The sequence below is a fragment of the Astyanax mexicanus genome, chromosome 20 (genome assembly GCF_023375975.1).
Source record: "Astyanax mexicanus isolate ESR-SI-001 chromosome 20, AstMex3_surface, whole genome shotgun sequence".
NCBI lineage: Eukaryota > Metazoa > Chordata > Actinopteri > Characiformes > Acestrorhamphidae > Astyanax > Astyanax mexicanus.
In genome coordinates, this window is record NC_064427.1 from 10,176,989 (window position 1) to 10,191,681 (window position 14,693).

Consider the following 14,693-nt stretch of genomic DNA (forward strand, 5'->3'; position numbering starts at 1 on the left):
AAGTCAAACATGGTGGTGGTAGTGTGTTGGTCTGGGGCTGCTTTGCTGCTTCAGGGTCTGGAAAATTAGATGCAATTAATGAAGCCATGAATTATGCTCGGGCAACCATGCTCAAAATACCTTTAGTGTGGCTGAATTAAAACAATTTTGCAAAGTAGACTGGGTCAAAATTTCTTTACAGAGATGTGAAAGACTTCATTCTTCATGTCAGGCTTCATTCTTTTAGAATTATAAATACATTTTTATCCAGGCTGCAGAGCTTTTGAGATTTGATTATTATGTTTGATTATGTTCCATCAAGATCCCCCAGATCTGGCCACTGGATCATTACAGCTGTACCTGCTGCCCAGACTAAATATTAGAAAGCCTATTTATGATGGCCTATCTTTAGAATTTGTGTTCCGATGACCTGAGTGGTCTTGATGATGTTTGCAGTCTTAAGAAAAAGGCTAAGAGTGTTTATCTCTTTAATCCGGCTTTTGTTGAAGATGTGGGAACATTATTATGAAGAATGATACTCAGTAAAACAGTAATATCAGCACAATAAACACAAATAATATTTAGACAAAAAGTAATGACTTTTCCATCCCTGTATTCTGAGCCCTTCTCGTGAAGTCTAGTATTATTTGCAGTTTTCACCATATCAACAACTTTCTTTGGTAAATCAAAGCTTAAAGGAGAACTCCAGTGTATACATGACTTTGGGTGTAGTAAAACATGATGAAGAGTACTAACCTTTAACAATTGATTAGCCCACCTCCGTTCTTCCACAGCTTTCCGAGATCCAAACATGCTTTAAAATGGATGATATGGGGCATATTTTGCCCCTGCAGATAAATCGCTTTTTACACTGTTATCCAGGCTCAAAGTAGCTCCACACCTCATTGACAGAATTAATTAGTTTATTAAAAAATACTGTTTACAACCCGTACTGTAACCTAATCTTCTCAATCTACCAATGAGGTGTGGAGCTACTTTAAGCCTGGATAGTTTAAAAAGCAAATTATCTGCAGGGGCAAAATATGCCCCATATCATCCATTTTAAGGCATGTTTGGATCTCGGAAAGCTGTGGAATAACGCAGATGGGCTATTCTACAAAGGTAAGTACCCTTTATCATCTTTTACTACACCAAAAATTAATTTTACATTGGAGTTCTCCTTTAATGATAGTAAATCAGGTGATTTGGTGATTGAATATCCACTACGGTGCTGGCTGGGCTGCATAGAGAAGATGAGGTGATGGTTTATGTGATGGTGTTTAACCAAAATTCCGTCCACACCAGGGCCCCTCCCCCGCCCCACCTCCACCCCATCACATTGACAATGAATCCCCTCCCTATTCTTATTACCAAGATAAAAATAGGTTTTCCACAGAAAAAAGTTTAACTGTATTAACACCTGCTTTGTCTGTGTTTTTATGTATGTGTGTGTATGTGTGTGTGTGCAGGTTTGGGGACGAGAGGGGCTATGTGCTGTACCCTCAGATTGGTGACCGGTTGGACCTGGTGTGTCCAGCGTCCGCTCCACCAGGCCCGCGCTCCACCTCTGAATATGAGTACTACAAACTGTACCTGGTGTCCACGCGCGAGCAGGCCGACAGGTGTGTGTGATATTTGTGTTCCTGAACAATCAGATCATAATTAATGATTAATAATTAATACTTTCATCAGATTAATCCAAAGAATTCTGCCAGAGCATTTTTGACTTTTTTTTCTTGCAGGTGTGAAGTGATCGGCGCCCCGAACCTGCTGCTGACCTGCGACCGGCCAAGCGCTGACATGCGCTTTACCATCAAGTTTCAGGAGTTTTCACCTAATCTCTGGGGCCATGAGTTCAAAAACCTCCAGGATTACTATATCATAGGTGAGCGAAGTGTGTGTGTGTGTGTCTGTGTGTGTGTTTATTTATCATTTTTAGAAGGTACATTATTACTCAGGTTCATATATAGGTATATGCACAGTGTATACTCATATAGAACACATGTATGAGTGTGTGTGTATGTGTGTGTGTGAGAAAAAGAGTGTGTGTGCATTTTTTATAATTCACAGACAGGAAATCCTGTCTCACCTGTAATTAAACAGTCTGGGATTTATGTGAGCCGCAGAAGCACCGGCAGTTTGTCATTATGCTTCCACATAAGAGCTTAATGTTTTTTTAATGTATTTTTAATTCAGTTGATCATTATATGAATATATATTGATAACAGAAATTTAAAAAACACAGATAACTGCTGAATAGTGTTTGTACCTTAACATTAAACCTTACTGTGGCTAACACTTACATACTGTGGCTATTTCTCACACTGTAGCTAATACTCACACATTGTGGCTAATTCTCACACGCTGCCGCTAATACTCACACTCTGCAGCTAATACTCACACAATGTAGCTAATAATCACACACTGTGGCTAATTCTCACACAATGCCGCTAAATCTCTTACTCTGCCGCTAATACTCACACTCGGCCGCTAATACTCACACACTGCAGCTAATACTCACACACTGCCGCTAAAACTCACACACTGTAGCTAATACTCACATGCTCCTGCTAAAACTCACACATTGTGGCTAATACTCACACACTGTAGCTAATACTCACACACTGCAGCTAATACTCACACATTGTGGCTAATACTCACACACTGTAGCTAATACTCACACACTGCAGCTAATACTCACACACTGCCGCTAAAACTCACACACTGTAGCTAATACTCACATGCTCCTGCTAAAACTCACACATTGTGGCTAATACTCACACACTGTAGCTAATACTCACACACTGCAGCTAATACTCACACATTGTGGCTAATACTCACACACTGTAGCTAATACTCACACACTGTAGCTAATACTCACACACTGCAGCTAATACTCACACACTGTAGCTAAACTCAATCTCTGTGGCTAATTCTTACACACTGAGGCTAATACTCACATGCTCCTGCTAAAACTCACACATTGTGGCTAATATTCACACACTGTAGCTAATACTCACACAATGTAGCTAATACTCACACACTGCAGCTAATACTCACACACTGTAGCTAATACTCACACACTGTAGCTAAAACCCACACAATGTAGCTAAAACTCACAAACTGTAGCTAATACTCACACTCTGTGGCTAATTCTCACACACTGCAGCTAATACTCACATGCTCCTGCTAAAACTCACACATTGTGGCTAATACTCACACACTGTAGCTAATACTCACACACTGTAGCTAATACTCACACACTGTAGCTAATACTCACACACTGTAGCTAATACTCACACACTGTGGCTAAAACTCACACACTGTAGCTAAAACCCACACACTGTAGCTAAAACTCACAAACTGTAGCTAATACTCACACACTGTAGCTAATACCCGCACACTGTAGCTAATACTCACACTATGTGGCTAATTCTCACACACTGCAGCTAATACTCACATGCTCCTGCTAAAACTCACACACTGTGGCTAATACTCACACACTGTAGCTAATACTCACACACTGTAGCTAATACTCACACACTGTGGCTAATACTCACACACTGTAGCTAAAACCCACACACTGTAGCTAATATTCACACACTGCAGCTAATATTCACACACTGCGGCTAATTTTCAAACACTGCGGCTAATACTCACACATTGTAGCTAATACTCACACACTGTAGCTAATACTCACACACTGTAGCTAATACTCACACATTGTAGCTAATACTCACACATTGTAGCTAATACTCACACACTGTAGCTAATACTCACACATTGTATCTAATACTCACACACTGTAGCTAATACTCACACATTGTAGCTAATACTCACACACTGTAGCTAATACTCACACATTGTAGCTAATACTCACACATTGTAGCTAATACTCACACACTGTAGCTAATACTCACACACTGTAGCTAATACTCACACACTGCAGCTAAAACTCACACACTGCAGCTAAAACTCACACACTGTAGCTAAAACCCACACACTGTAGCTAAAACTCACAAACTGTAGCTAATACTCACACATTGTGGCTAATATTCACACACTGCAGCTAAAACTCACACACTGTAGCTAATACTCACACACTGTAGCTAATACTCACACACTGTAGCTAATACTCACACTATGTGGCTAATTCTCACACACTGCAGCTAATACTCACACACTGTAGCTAATACTCACACACTGTAGCTAATACTCACACACTGTAGCTAATACTCACACTGTAGCTAATACTCACACACTGTGGCTAAAACCCACACACTGCAGCTAATACTCACATGCTCCTGCTAAAACTCACACACTGTGGCTAATACTCACACACTGTAGCTAATACTCACACACTGTAGCTAATACTCACACTGTAGCTAATACTCACACACTGTGGCTAAAACCCACACACTGTAGCTAATACTCACACTCTGTAGCTAATACTCACACACTGTAGCTAATACTCACACACTGTAGCTAATACTCACACACTGTAGCTAATACTCACACACTGTGGCTAAAACTCACACACTGTAGCTAAAACTCACAAACTGTAGCTAATATTCACACACTGCAGCTAATATTCACACACTGCGGCTAATTTTCAAACACTGCAGCTAATACTCACACACTGTGGCTAAAACTCACACACTGTAGCTAATACTCACACATTGTAGCTAATACTCACACACTGTAGCTAATACTCACACACTGTAGCTAATACTCACACATTGTAGCTAATACTCACACACTGTAGCTAATACTCACACATTGTAGCTAATACTCACACACTGTAGCTAATACTCACACATTGTAGCTAATACTCACACACTGCGGCTAATACTCACACACTGCGGCTAATACTCACACACTGCGGCTAATACTCACACATTGTAGCTAATACTCACACACTGCGGCTAATACTCACACACTGTAGCTAATACTCACACACTGTAGCTAATACTCACACACTGCGGCTAATACTCACACACTGCGGCTAATACTCACACACTGCGGCTAATACTCACACATTGTAGCTAATACTCACACACTGTAGCTAATACTCACACACTGTAGCTAATACTCACACACTGCAGCTAAAACTCACACACTGTAGCTAATACTCACACACTGTAGCTAATACTCACACATTGTAGCTAATACTCACACACTGTAGCTAATACTCACACATTGTAGCTAATACTCACACACTGAAGCTAATACTCACACATTGTAGCTAATACTCACACACTGTGGCTAATTCTCACACACTGCAGCTAATACTCACATGCTCCTGCTAAAACTCACACATTGTGGCTAATACTCACACACTGTAGCTAATACTCACACACTGCAGCTAATACTCACACACTGTAGCTAATACTCACACACTGTAGCTAATACTCACACACTGCAGCTAAAACTCACACACTGTAGCTAAAACTCACACACTGTAGCTAAAACCCACACACTGTAGCTAATACTCACACACTGCAGCTAAAACCCACACACTGTAGCTAATACTCACACTCTGTGGCTAAAACTCACACACTGCAGCTAATACTCACACTGTGGCTAATTCTTACACTCTGCAGCTAAAACTCACACACTGTAGCTAAAACTCACACACTGCTGCTAATACTCATACAGTGCAGCTAATACTTACTGCGGCTACTACTCATACACTGTGACTAATATATACACACACTTGCCCACACACACATTGTGGATATTACACACTCTCTAGCTAATTTTCACACACTACGGCTAACACATCACAGCTAATAATCACATGGCTAAATCATACAGCTAAATGTCTGTATGCTTTTATTATAGGTAAGGGATGGACAGAATTGGATATACTTTATGTGAATGTGTGTGGGCAAGTGTGTGTGTGTGTGTGTGTGGGGGTGTGTTTGACAAAGAGAGAGTGAAAGAGGGAGAGTGTGTGTGTGTTTCTTCCTTAGGGAAATCATTTTTAATTAACCTATTGTGGCATTTGGTAATTTATACAATATGGCAGTAATGAGCTGGAGCAAGGAGAGACTTAGGAAAGAGAGAGAGAGAGAGAGAGAGAGAGAGAATGAAAGACTGAAAGAGAGAAGAGAGATGGAGGGAGAGAAAGGTGGAGTGTGTGTTGTGTTTTAGCTGAGGCTGGAGGCTCCTAATTGGCTGTAATGGGCTGGAGAGGCTCAAGGGCGCCGCAGAGGAGGCACATAGCCTGCAGGGGGCTGAGTGTGTGTGTGAGTGTGTGTATGACCATTTGCATTTGTAAGTGACTCAACACTAGAAAAAGAGCAATTACATTCGAAAAGATGGGTTTCCATGTCAGTATTGTCATCTGCATGCTCTTCTTCAAGCAATATTTTACCTTGACCACAGATCAACCTAATACGTACTCAGTTATCCAAGACGTGCCTTGTCCATGGAAGCTACAAGGCTAATGTGGCTAACAATCAATACAAGCTTTTGACCAAGAGAAACAATGAACCAGCTTGACTAAACTATTCAGCCAACATGACCTTCAGCCAACATTGGTTAACCAGCATGGATAGCCTGATCATGCTGCTCCACATATATGACAAGCTTATCCAGCTTTCTTGCCAGTTAGCATAATGCTATGTGCATGGCTTGTTCAAATTAGGGCTGCCACAAACGATTATTTTTATAGTCGACTAATCACCGATTATTTTTTATGATTAGTCGACTAATCGGATCATACGTTAATTGAATATAAAACACAGTTTATCACAATAGAATGCAGCTGCTATTATACAACCAACATTAGATTTCAGCTATATGCTAACTAAAAATAAAAACAATTAAAATCATAGTTCATTAAACCTTTAATGAAATATGCAGCTTGTTGTAACAGACAATTATTTTACTGTTTAGCATAAAGTGTAAACAACTGTGTAAAATAAGGATAAGGCACTGGCATTTATGAAACATCTCAACCGTGAGGTTGTTTGAACTATTATGAAAAAAAAGTATATTAATAAAAAATGCCTCTCTGTCCAGATATTGTGTACATTACCGTACACAGGGCAGCGGTCTGCACAGATCTGATTGGCAGAGGAGAGCGTTTGGTGATTTTACACCACACATGACTGATCTGTGAGTTTACTGCACCGAAAAGCACTGAAAACAGAAGCCACTGTCAGAATGAAATCCTTCTCTGTAGTTTATCGGTTTGGGACGGCATTTGTGACAACGTCTGGGTCCGGATCCGGATCCGGATCGCGGTCCGCCTATTAGTGACCTCTGTTTTAAAGCTATCAAGATGAGTAAGTTAAGTACTAAGTTAACGCTCTGTTTACGCTAATTTTAGCAGCTAAATAGCAATTTAGCTTCTTCGTCATTTAATCAGCCACAACATGCCTCCTTTTCAGGTGCTCGTGCATCGCGGTTGTGCTGCCGAGGAAGGCAAGTTCTTCATTGCAGATATTGCATTGCACGCGTTTCACTTTTATTTTCTTGGTGATCCCACACTTTTGAGTTCTGTAGCGGGGTGGCCATGAAACCAGAGCCTGTCTGTATAATGTCCTGAGATGTCGTCCACTACCTACCCCGGTTTCCACTACTGCGCATGTGCGTCCAGGACAGAAAGGCAGTCGCAGCAGTTTGGAGAGAAAAACAAAGAAGAAAAAAAAAACGACTAATCGACTATTAAATTAGTCGTCGACTATTTTAATAGTCGACATAATCGTGACTAGTCGACTAATCGTGACAGCCCTAGTTCAAATCAACCATATTTAGATTTTTAGGTGCTTTTTACAACTGAAAAATCAAGGCTCACATGTACTTTGTACTATCAAAGCTAATACAACTCTGGAACCACTTCAGTTTCTGAATCAGTTTCTCTGATTTTGCTATTTATAGGTATATGTTTCAGTAAAATGAACAGTGTTGTCTTATTCTATAAACTACAGACAATGTTTCTCCCAAATTCCAAAAAAAAAAAATGTCATTTAGAGCATTTATTTGCAGAAAATGAGAAATGGCTAAAAAAAAAGATGCAGAGCTTTCAGACCTCAAATAATGCAAAGAAAACAAGTTCATATTCATAAAGTTTTAAGAGTTCAGAAATCAATATTTGGTGTGAAATCCTGGTTATTAATCACTGTTTTCATGCATCTTGGCATGTTCTCCTCCACCAGTCTTACACACTCCTTTTGAATAACTTTATGCCACTCCTGGTGCAAAAATTCAAGCAGTTTAGCTTGGTTTGATGGCTTGTGTTCGTACATCTAACTCTTGATTATATTCCATTCCATTTTTTCCAGAGCTGTAGATTAGGGGGTACCCATTCAGGTCAGACAACTTTTAAATGAATGTTAAAAAGTAATTGTACATCCACATATATCTAATACATTGAGGTAAATAACAATAGTAGCAGTGAAAGCAGTTAGACAGTTGGTTGATATAATGTTAGTTGAGGGTGAGCAACTTGTCTGAGGCAGATGGCATAAACTGGGCGGTGGGCAGCGGATCTGTAATGGGTGACGGGAAAAGCCTGACTTCCAGGAACTTCCTTCAGTCCATAGAACATTATCAGAGTGTGGCTTATGACATGGCAGATCTGAATAAAACAGCCTTACTAAAGGAGAGAGACAGAAGGTAACATAGACATGGAGTGAACGCATGAGTGATCATGTACAGTGTACAGGACAATAGCACCAGCATCTGAGTTTGTCAAAATTCCCTATGTCCAGTCCTAACCCATGGATGTGCAGCCTTTCTCTAGAGGAAAACATTTTTTTCTAGTTCATTACACAATCTTCTGAATGTGTGGAGGTGTTGAGTGATCTCGAATAGGCTTACAGTATTTGGACAAAATGATATGTCCAGGGAATGCTTTCTAATAGACGTAAAAACATTGAAACTTTGATATAATGGTTTGATTGCATTTAGGGACAAGTGCATTAGTTAGTTCAGAATGTTGATTGATCACCAAACTACCTTATCCCCAACTCATCCCAAAAGTATCAGATATTATTGGAGTTACATCTATTAAGAGAACAGTTCCAATCCTCCATAGCTCAATATTGGGTTTTCTTATGGCTCAAGCTAGTGTGTGCTATTCGCCTCCATGTGTATGTAGCAGTATGTAGTGTTTGCTCCCAGGTCTAATAACAGTGTGCTATTAGTACTAAAAAAATGGAAGTCAATGTAAAAATCTTTGGTAATGTGTTTTGGTCCATTTATCATGATTTAAAAAAAAAAATTAAAGAAAAACTGCCAGGTTTGACATTTACATTTGAATTTTTATACACCTTTAGCCCATGCCTGGTTCTGATAGGTCCCTGTTTATCTGCTCCTGTTCTAGAGAGCTCTCTACTATTGGCAATTCTTCTCTACAGGAACTAGGCAAGCTTTTTGTGTGTTTTATCAATGGATTATCAATGGTGTGGTTAGCAATGGATACAGCTACTTTATTGCCAGTGTCAATGATACAACAATAAACTGTGTTGTGTTGTGTGTGCCACACATTAGCATTAAATGGCCAACATAACCTAATCAGTTGTTAGCCAGCCAGCTAATGTTAGTGTTGCTAAATATGCTGGATTTGTTAGCATTTGGGCTTGATCTCTACAAGCGCTCTTAACAAATATTTGTTCTGGATCTGGATCGAGTCCAAGTGTCACTTAAAACACTACTTGCTGAATCTCTCACAGTCGCTTGGGTGTTACTGCACATTCTAGACATCCAGAGTAAAATCAGAAGCTTTGCCTCTGGTGCTTTAGGCTGCACTCTGAACTCAATGAAGGCAGTCTGAGAGAATGGGTGACCAAATGAGTATGCAAGTCTGACTCCGCCTCTGATCTTAACTAATAAATTTCACAACATGGAGGATTTTTTTTTCCATGATATCTATATAGAACTGAAGGAAACGGAATAGATTGAAATCATGGAATGGAAACTATGTAAAACTAAAACTCTAACCTCTAAACTTAAACCTTAAGACACTGAGCACGTCTTGCCTCACCCACCAAATCTGAGGCGAAAGTGGGAAACTGTAAATTCACTTTTCTAAACCATCACATTAAGTGTGTTCGTGCTGCAGAGCTTATTTTTTTAGGTGTGTGTGTGTCTGTATGTGTATGTGTGTGTGTGTGTGTGTGTGTGTGTCTGTATGTGTCTGTGTGTGCAGCTTGTTTGGTCGGCTCTGCTCCAGACGAATTCATTTGGGACTATGTGAGCGCTTGGAGCTTTTTGGATGCAACTTTGATCTCTGAGCGCCGAAAGAGTTCCCAATGGAGCATTTTAGCCTAGCATTCAAACCTAGGCTAAAAACAACCACACCATATGCACACACACATACACACACACACACAAACAGACACACACATACTACACTGAATCTCTTACCACTGGAGAGAAGTGCTCGTGTCTGTGCATCTCTATTAACGTCCGCTGTGTGTTAGCATGTGTTAGCGCGTGTGTGTATGCTTTTGTGAGCAAGCTTGTTTACTCTGCTCGTGGTGATGCTGTGTGTTTTAGACATTTCCTCTTTGTGCGTGTGTGTGTGTGTCAGTGAGGATAAGTGTTTGTTGTAAAGGATTGTTAATTATTAAAGAGTGCTTGTTGGTTTATTTATCAAGGTTAAGCTGAAATAACAGCAGAGATAAATCGTGTGTGTGTGTGTGTGTGTGTGTGTTGTGAGAGCATCCCGCTCCACTGAACTGTGATCGGGCAAATCTTTTATGAAGTCTGTCTTGTTTTTCGAATGATTTAAACAGCAAATCAATCCCATCTAATACTATCTTTGAAAAAATAAGTTTTACTCTAGCGGTTGCTGTTTTATTTATACTTTACATATATTTGAATACCAGAATTAGCTGAAGATTTGTTTCAGATTAAAATCACATATAAACTCATTAACTAAAACAAAGAAGTATGCAACAAAAAGGAGTTGTTGGAATTGAACGGCACTTTATTATGAAGAGGAATTAGTATCAAATTAAAAAAGCAAACACTACCGTGGAAAAATTATAAATGCGATCCATAAAATGCAATGTTGTTTCTCACTAACATGTAGAATATGTGCCAAAATGAAATGCAAAATCACTATGACATTACATTTCACTGCAATTGATCTCTTTTTTTGAAAAATAATACACAGGAATTTACACTTTCAAAACCAAGTGATGAATTTGTATCAGAATTGCACTTAAAATGCAGTCAGCTCATCTAGATTGTATTCCACTTTGTGGCGCTACGAAGGTTCCAAAGCAAATCACAATGCACAGAATTGCATTCTGTCTCAGAGCAGCATGGAATTTGTGTCACAATGAAATGTAATAACTGTCCAATCAAAACCCACTACTGAAATTGGGGCGGGGCTGAGAACCCAGTCACAATAAGTGAAAACATCACGTTGAAAAATGCAAACGCAGACTCGGGCTCAGATAGCTTCCACACCCGGCACGGTTCACACCAGCGAACCTCAGACAACCGACCAGAGATCAGTACTCTGGACTGATCGCTCCTGGGCTCAAAAGCAGCGTTCAAGGAACACTTGTTTAAGTCAAGTGTTGCAATTTAAGAAAAAAATCCTGGGAATCTCCTGCAGTGTAAACTGCTAGATAGGGGTGGGCGATATCGCCCTAAAATAATATCACAATATTTCATCGCGATAACAATACTCTTGACGATATGACATACTGAATACTGAAATACTGAATTTAAAAAATAATTTCAAGAATACACTACTGCACCAAAATGAATATTATTTTTTCTTATTGCATATGATATGATATGGCGCTCTACATATATTCAGTATTAAATAAAAAAAATAAATGATACTGGACAAAATCTGTTTCTAGTACATGTATAATGGGAAATGAGAACAGTGGGATTTTTTCTTTTGCTAAAAACAGCAAAAAAATAGCACCCTGATGTGATAATTAGGGGTGGGGGATATGGCACCATATTTCAGGGTAAAATATCGTTCACGATATTAACAAATTTTGGCGATAATATCGTGTACGATATGATATGGCACACCCCTACTGCTAGATAGAAGCTCTGCCATGAGAGACAAAATATGTTGTTGCCCACAGGAAAAAAAAACATTGAACATGGCTTATTCAAAAGTAATGGATATCTCCAAATATGTTAAATAAAGTGGAAACACTTTACAAGAATGTCTCAAGTTATTGAAAGTAGTTTTTTTGAAATTTTTAATCATTAAATAATTTGTAACTATTTAAAACATTCTTTAGCAGTATTTTTTAAATGTTTAATAATGTCTTCTAATAAAGAGTTAAAACATTATTTAACCATTTGATGTTTATGAATGTTGAAAGTACTGTTATTTGTAAAGTGTAATTGTAAAGTTTACCAATTAAAGGAGAACTCTGGTTGACTTTTGCTGTAGTAAAACATGATAGAGAGTACTAACCTTTGTTGAATAGCCCCCCTCTGCTCTCCTACAGCTTTCTGAGATCCAGTCATTTTGTGCATTTGGCCCAGAACTCTTTACAATGGATGCTTCGGTGCATCCACTTGCCCCTGCAGATAAATCGCTTTTTACACAGTTATCCAGGCTCAAAGTAGCTCCACACCTCATTGGTAGAAGCCCCGGAGAGCCCCCGATATTTAAAATAACTAACACTGTTTACAACCTGTAGCATAAGCTAATACATTGGTCATAATCAGTAAATTGATGGTGGTGCCTAGAGATTTGCTTATGCTATGGGATGTAAACATGTAAGCTCTGCATTTTCCAAAAGCAAATTATTAGGGGCAAGTGGATGCCCCAAAGTGCCTATTGTAAAGATTGCTGTTCAGAAGCACAAAATTACTGGATCTAGGAAAGCTGCTGGAGAGCAGGGGTGGGCTATTCGACAAAGGTTAGTACTCATCATGTTTTACTACACCCAAAGTCAATTTTACACTGGAGTTCTCTTTTAAGTTCATTTATTTAACTATATTCCCTATTTAAAATACATTTGTATATATATATACGTTTTTTATTTAAAATAGTTTATTGTATAAAACAAACACATAATTTCTATAGTTTCCAAAACCCAAAATCACACAGGCAACCTCTGTCCACCCCACTGTGTGTGAGTGTGTGTGTGTGTGTGTGTGTGTATTCACTGTATAGTGAGCTTGGTTGTGTGATGGCTGTGAGTAACTCAAAGTGACACGCCGCCTCCCAAACTAGGTCAACAATCGGAGCCATGCAGTACAGTTGGTGTATGATTGTGTGTATGCGTGTGTGTGTGTGCGCTCGCACATGTAGGAGTCTGTGTGTATACATGCGTCTGTCTGAGTCTTCAGCTGTGTTCTCTGTCTGACAGCTAGTCTGATCTCAGCAGCATGCATGTGTGCGTACACACAAGCGTGTGTGTGTGTGTGTGTGTTATACATCTCTCTCCCTTATAAAGGTCATGCTGTTGGACTCAGACTAATTGGATAGAGAATGTTTTACACAGTGATTCATTAACCTTCTGGCTGCAGCAGCTGCTCATACAGCCACACACACACACACACACACACACACTCGAAGCTGATTAATTGTCTTAAAGGTTACGTCTGAGAGGCACAATAACCTACACTACCCATACATACCCATACACATACATTTATCAGGCCCATATACTACATATTTATTTTATTTTTTTATTATAACTTGTGAGTGTGTGTCATAATCTGTGTTTTCATAAGCACTTAAGCACAACTTATTTTATCCTTAGAATTAAGCAGACCAATTTCGTTACTGTGCCTTTAAGACTGAGCTCTGCTCTGATTGGCTGCCATGTATTGGGTCTCATTCAAAAAGCAGTCCAGGCTAAAACATATCTAATAACATCAGTGTGAGTGGGAGGGGCAAAGCTGCCTTAGGATGTATAGGTATAGGATGTACAGTGGCGTAAAAAAGTACAGATTTCTTTTGTTTTTGCTTTTTTATACTGATATTTTTCTGGTTATTAAACAAACTTTAATATCAGATAAAGATAACATGAGTAAATATAAATAGCACTTTTTAAATTATAATTTTATTTATCAAACAAAAAAAACTATTCAAACCAATCTATCCCTGTGTAAAAATGTATTTGTCCTATAAACCTAATAACTTGTTTGTGTCACCCTTGGCGGCAACAACTGCAATCAAGCTTTACTGATAACTGGCAACAAGTCTTTCACATCTCTGTGGGGGAATTTTTGCACACTCTTCTTTACAGAATTGTTTTAATTCAGACACATTGGAGGTTTTTTTTAAAGCTTAAACGTCCTGTTTAAGATCGTGCAACAGCATCTTAATCAGACTTTCACTATGCCACTCCAAAAACTTAATATAGGTTTTTTTTCAGAGGTGTCATTCAGAGGTGAACTCGTTTGTGTGCTTTGAGTCATTGTCCTGCTGCAGAACCCAAGTATGTCTGAGCTTTAGATAGCTGGATATTCTCCTTCAGGATTGTCTGGTAAACAGCAGAATTCCTGGTTCCATCTTTCACAGCAAGTTGTCCAGACCCTGAAGCAGCGAAGCAGCTCCAGACCCTCACATTACCAAGAACATGTTTTAGTTTGATGTAACAGGAGACACCTTCCAACATACATTCCATTTTTGTCACATCAGTCTAAAGTATATTTACAGAAAGTCCTTGGGATTATCAAGATTTTTGGCAAATGTGAGATGGCTCTTGGAATGCTCCAACACTGTCCTTAAATGAGGCAAGTGAGACCTGTATTTC

General features: G+C 39.2%; 1 protein-coding gene across 1 annotated transcript in view; it reads left to right on the top strand.

Moving 5' to 3' along the window:
* Window positions 1-14,693, top strand: part of efnb3a (ephrin-B3a) — a 97,126-nt gene that overhangs the window by 40,149 nt on the left and 42,284 nt on the right. Inside the window, exons 2-3 of the mRNA XM_007236050.4 lie at window positions 1,449-1,601; window positions 1,722-1,864. Coding sequence (XP_007236112.3) covers window positions 1,449-1,601; window positions 1,722-1,864 — 296 coding nt within the window. The remainder of the gene's footprint in view (window positions 1-1,448; window positions 1,602-1,721; window positions 1,865-14,693) is intronic.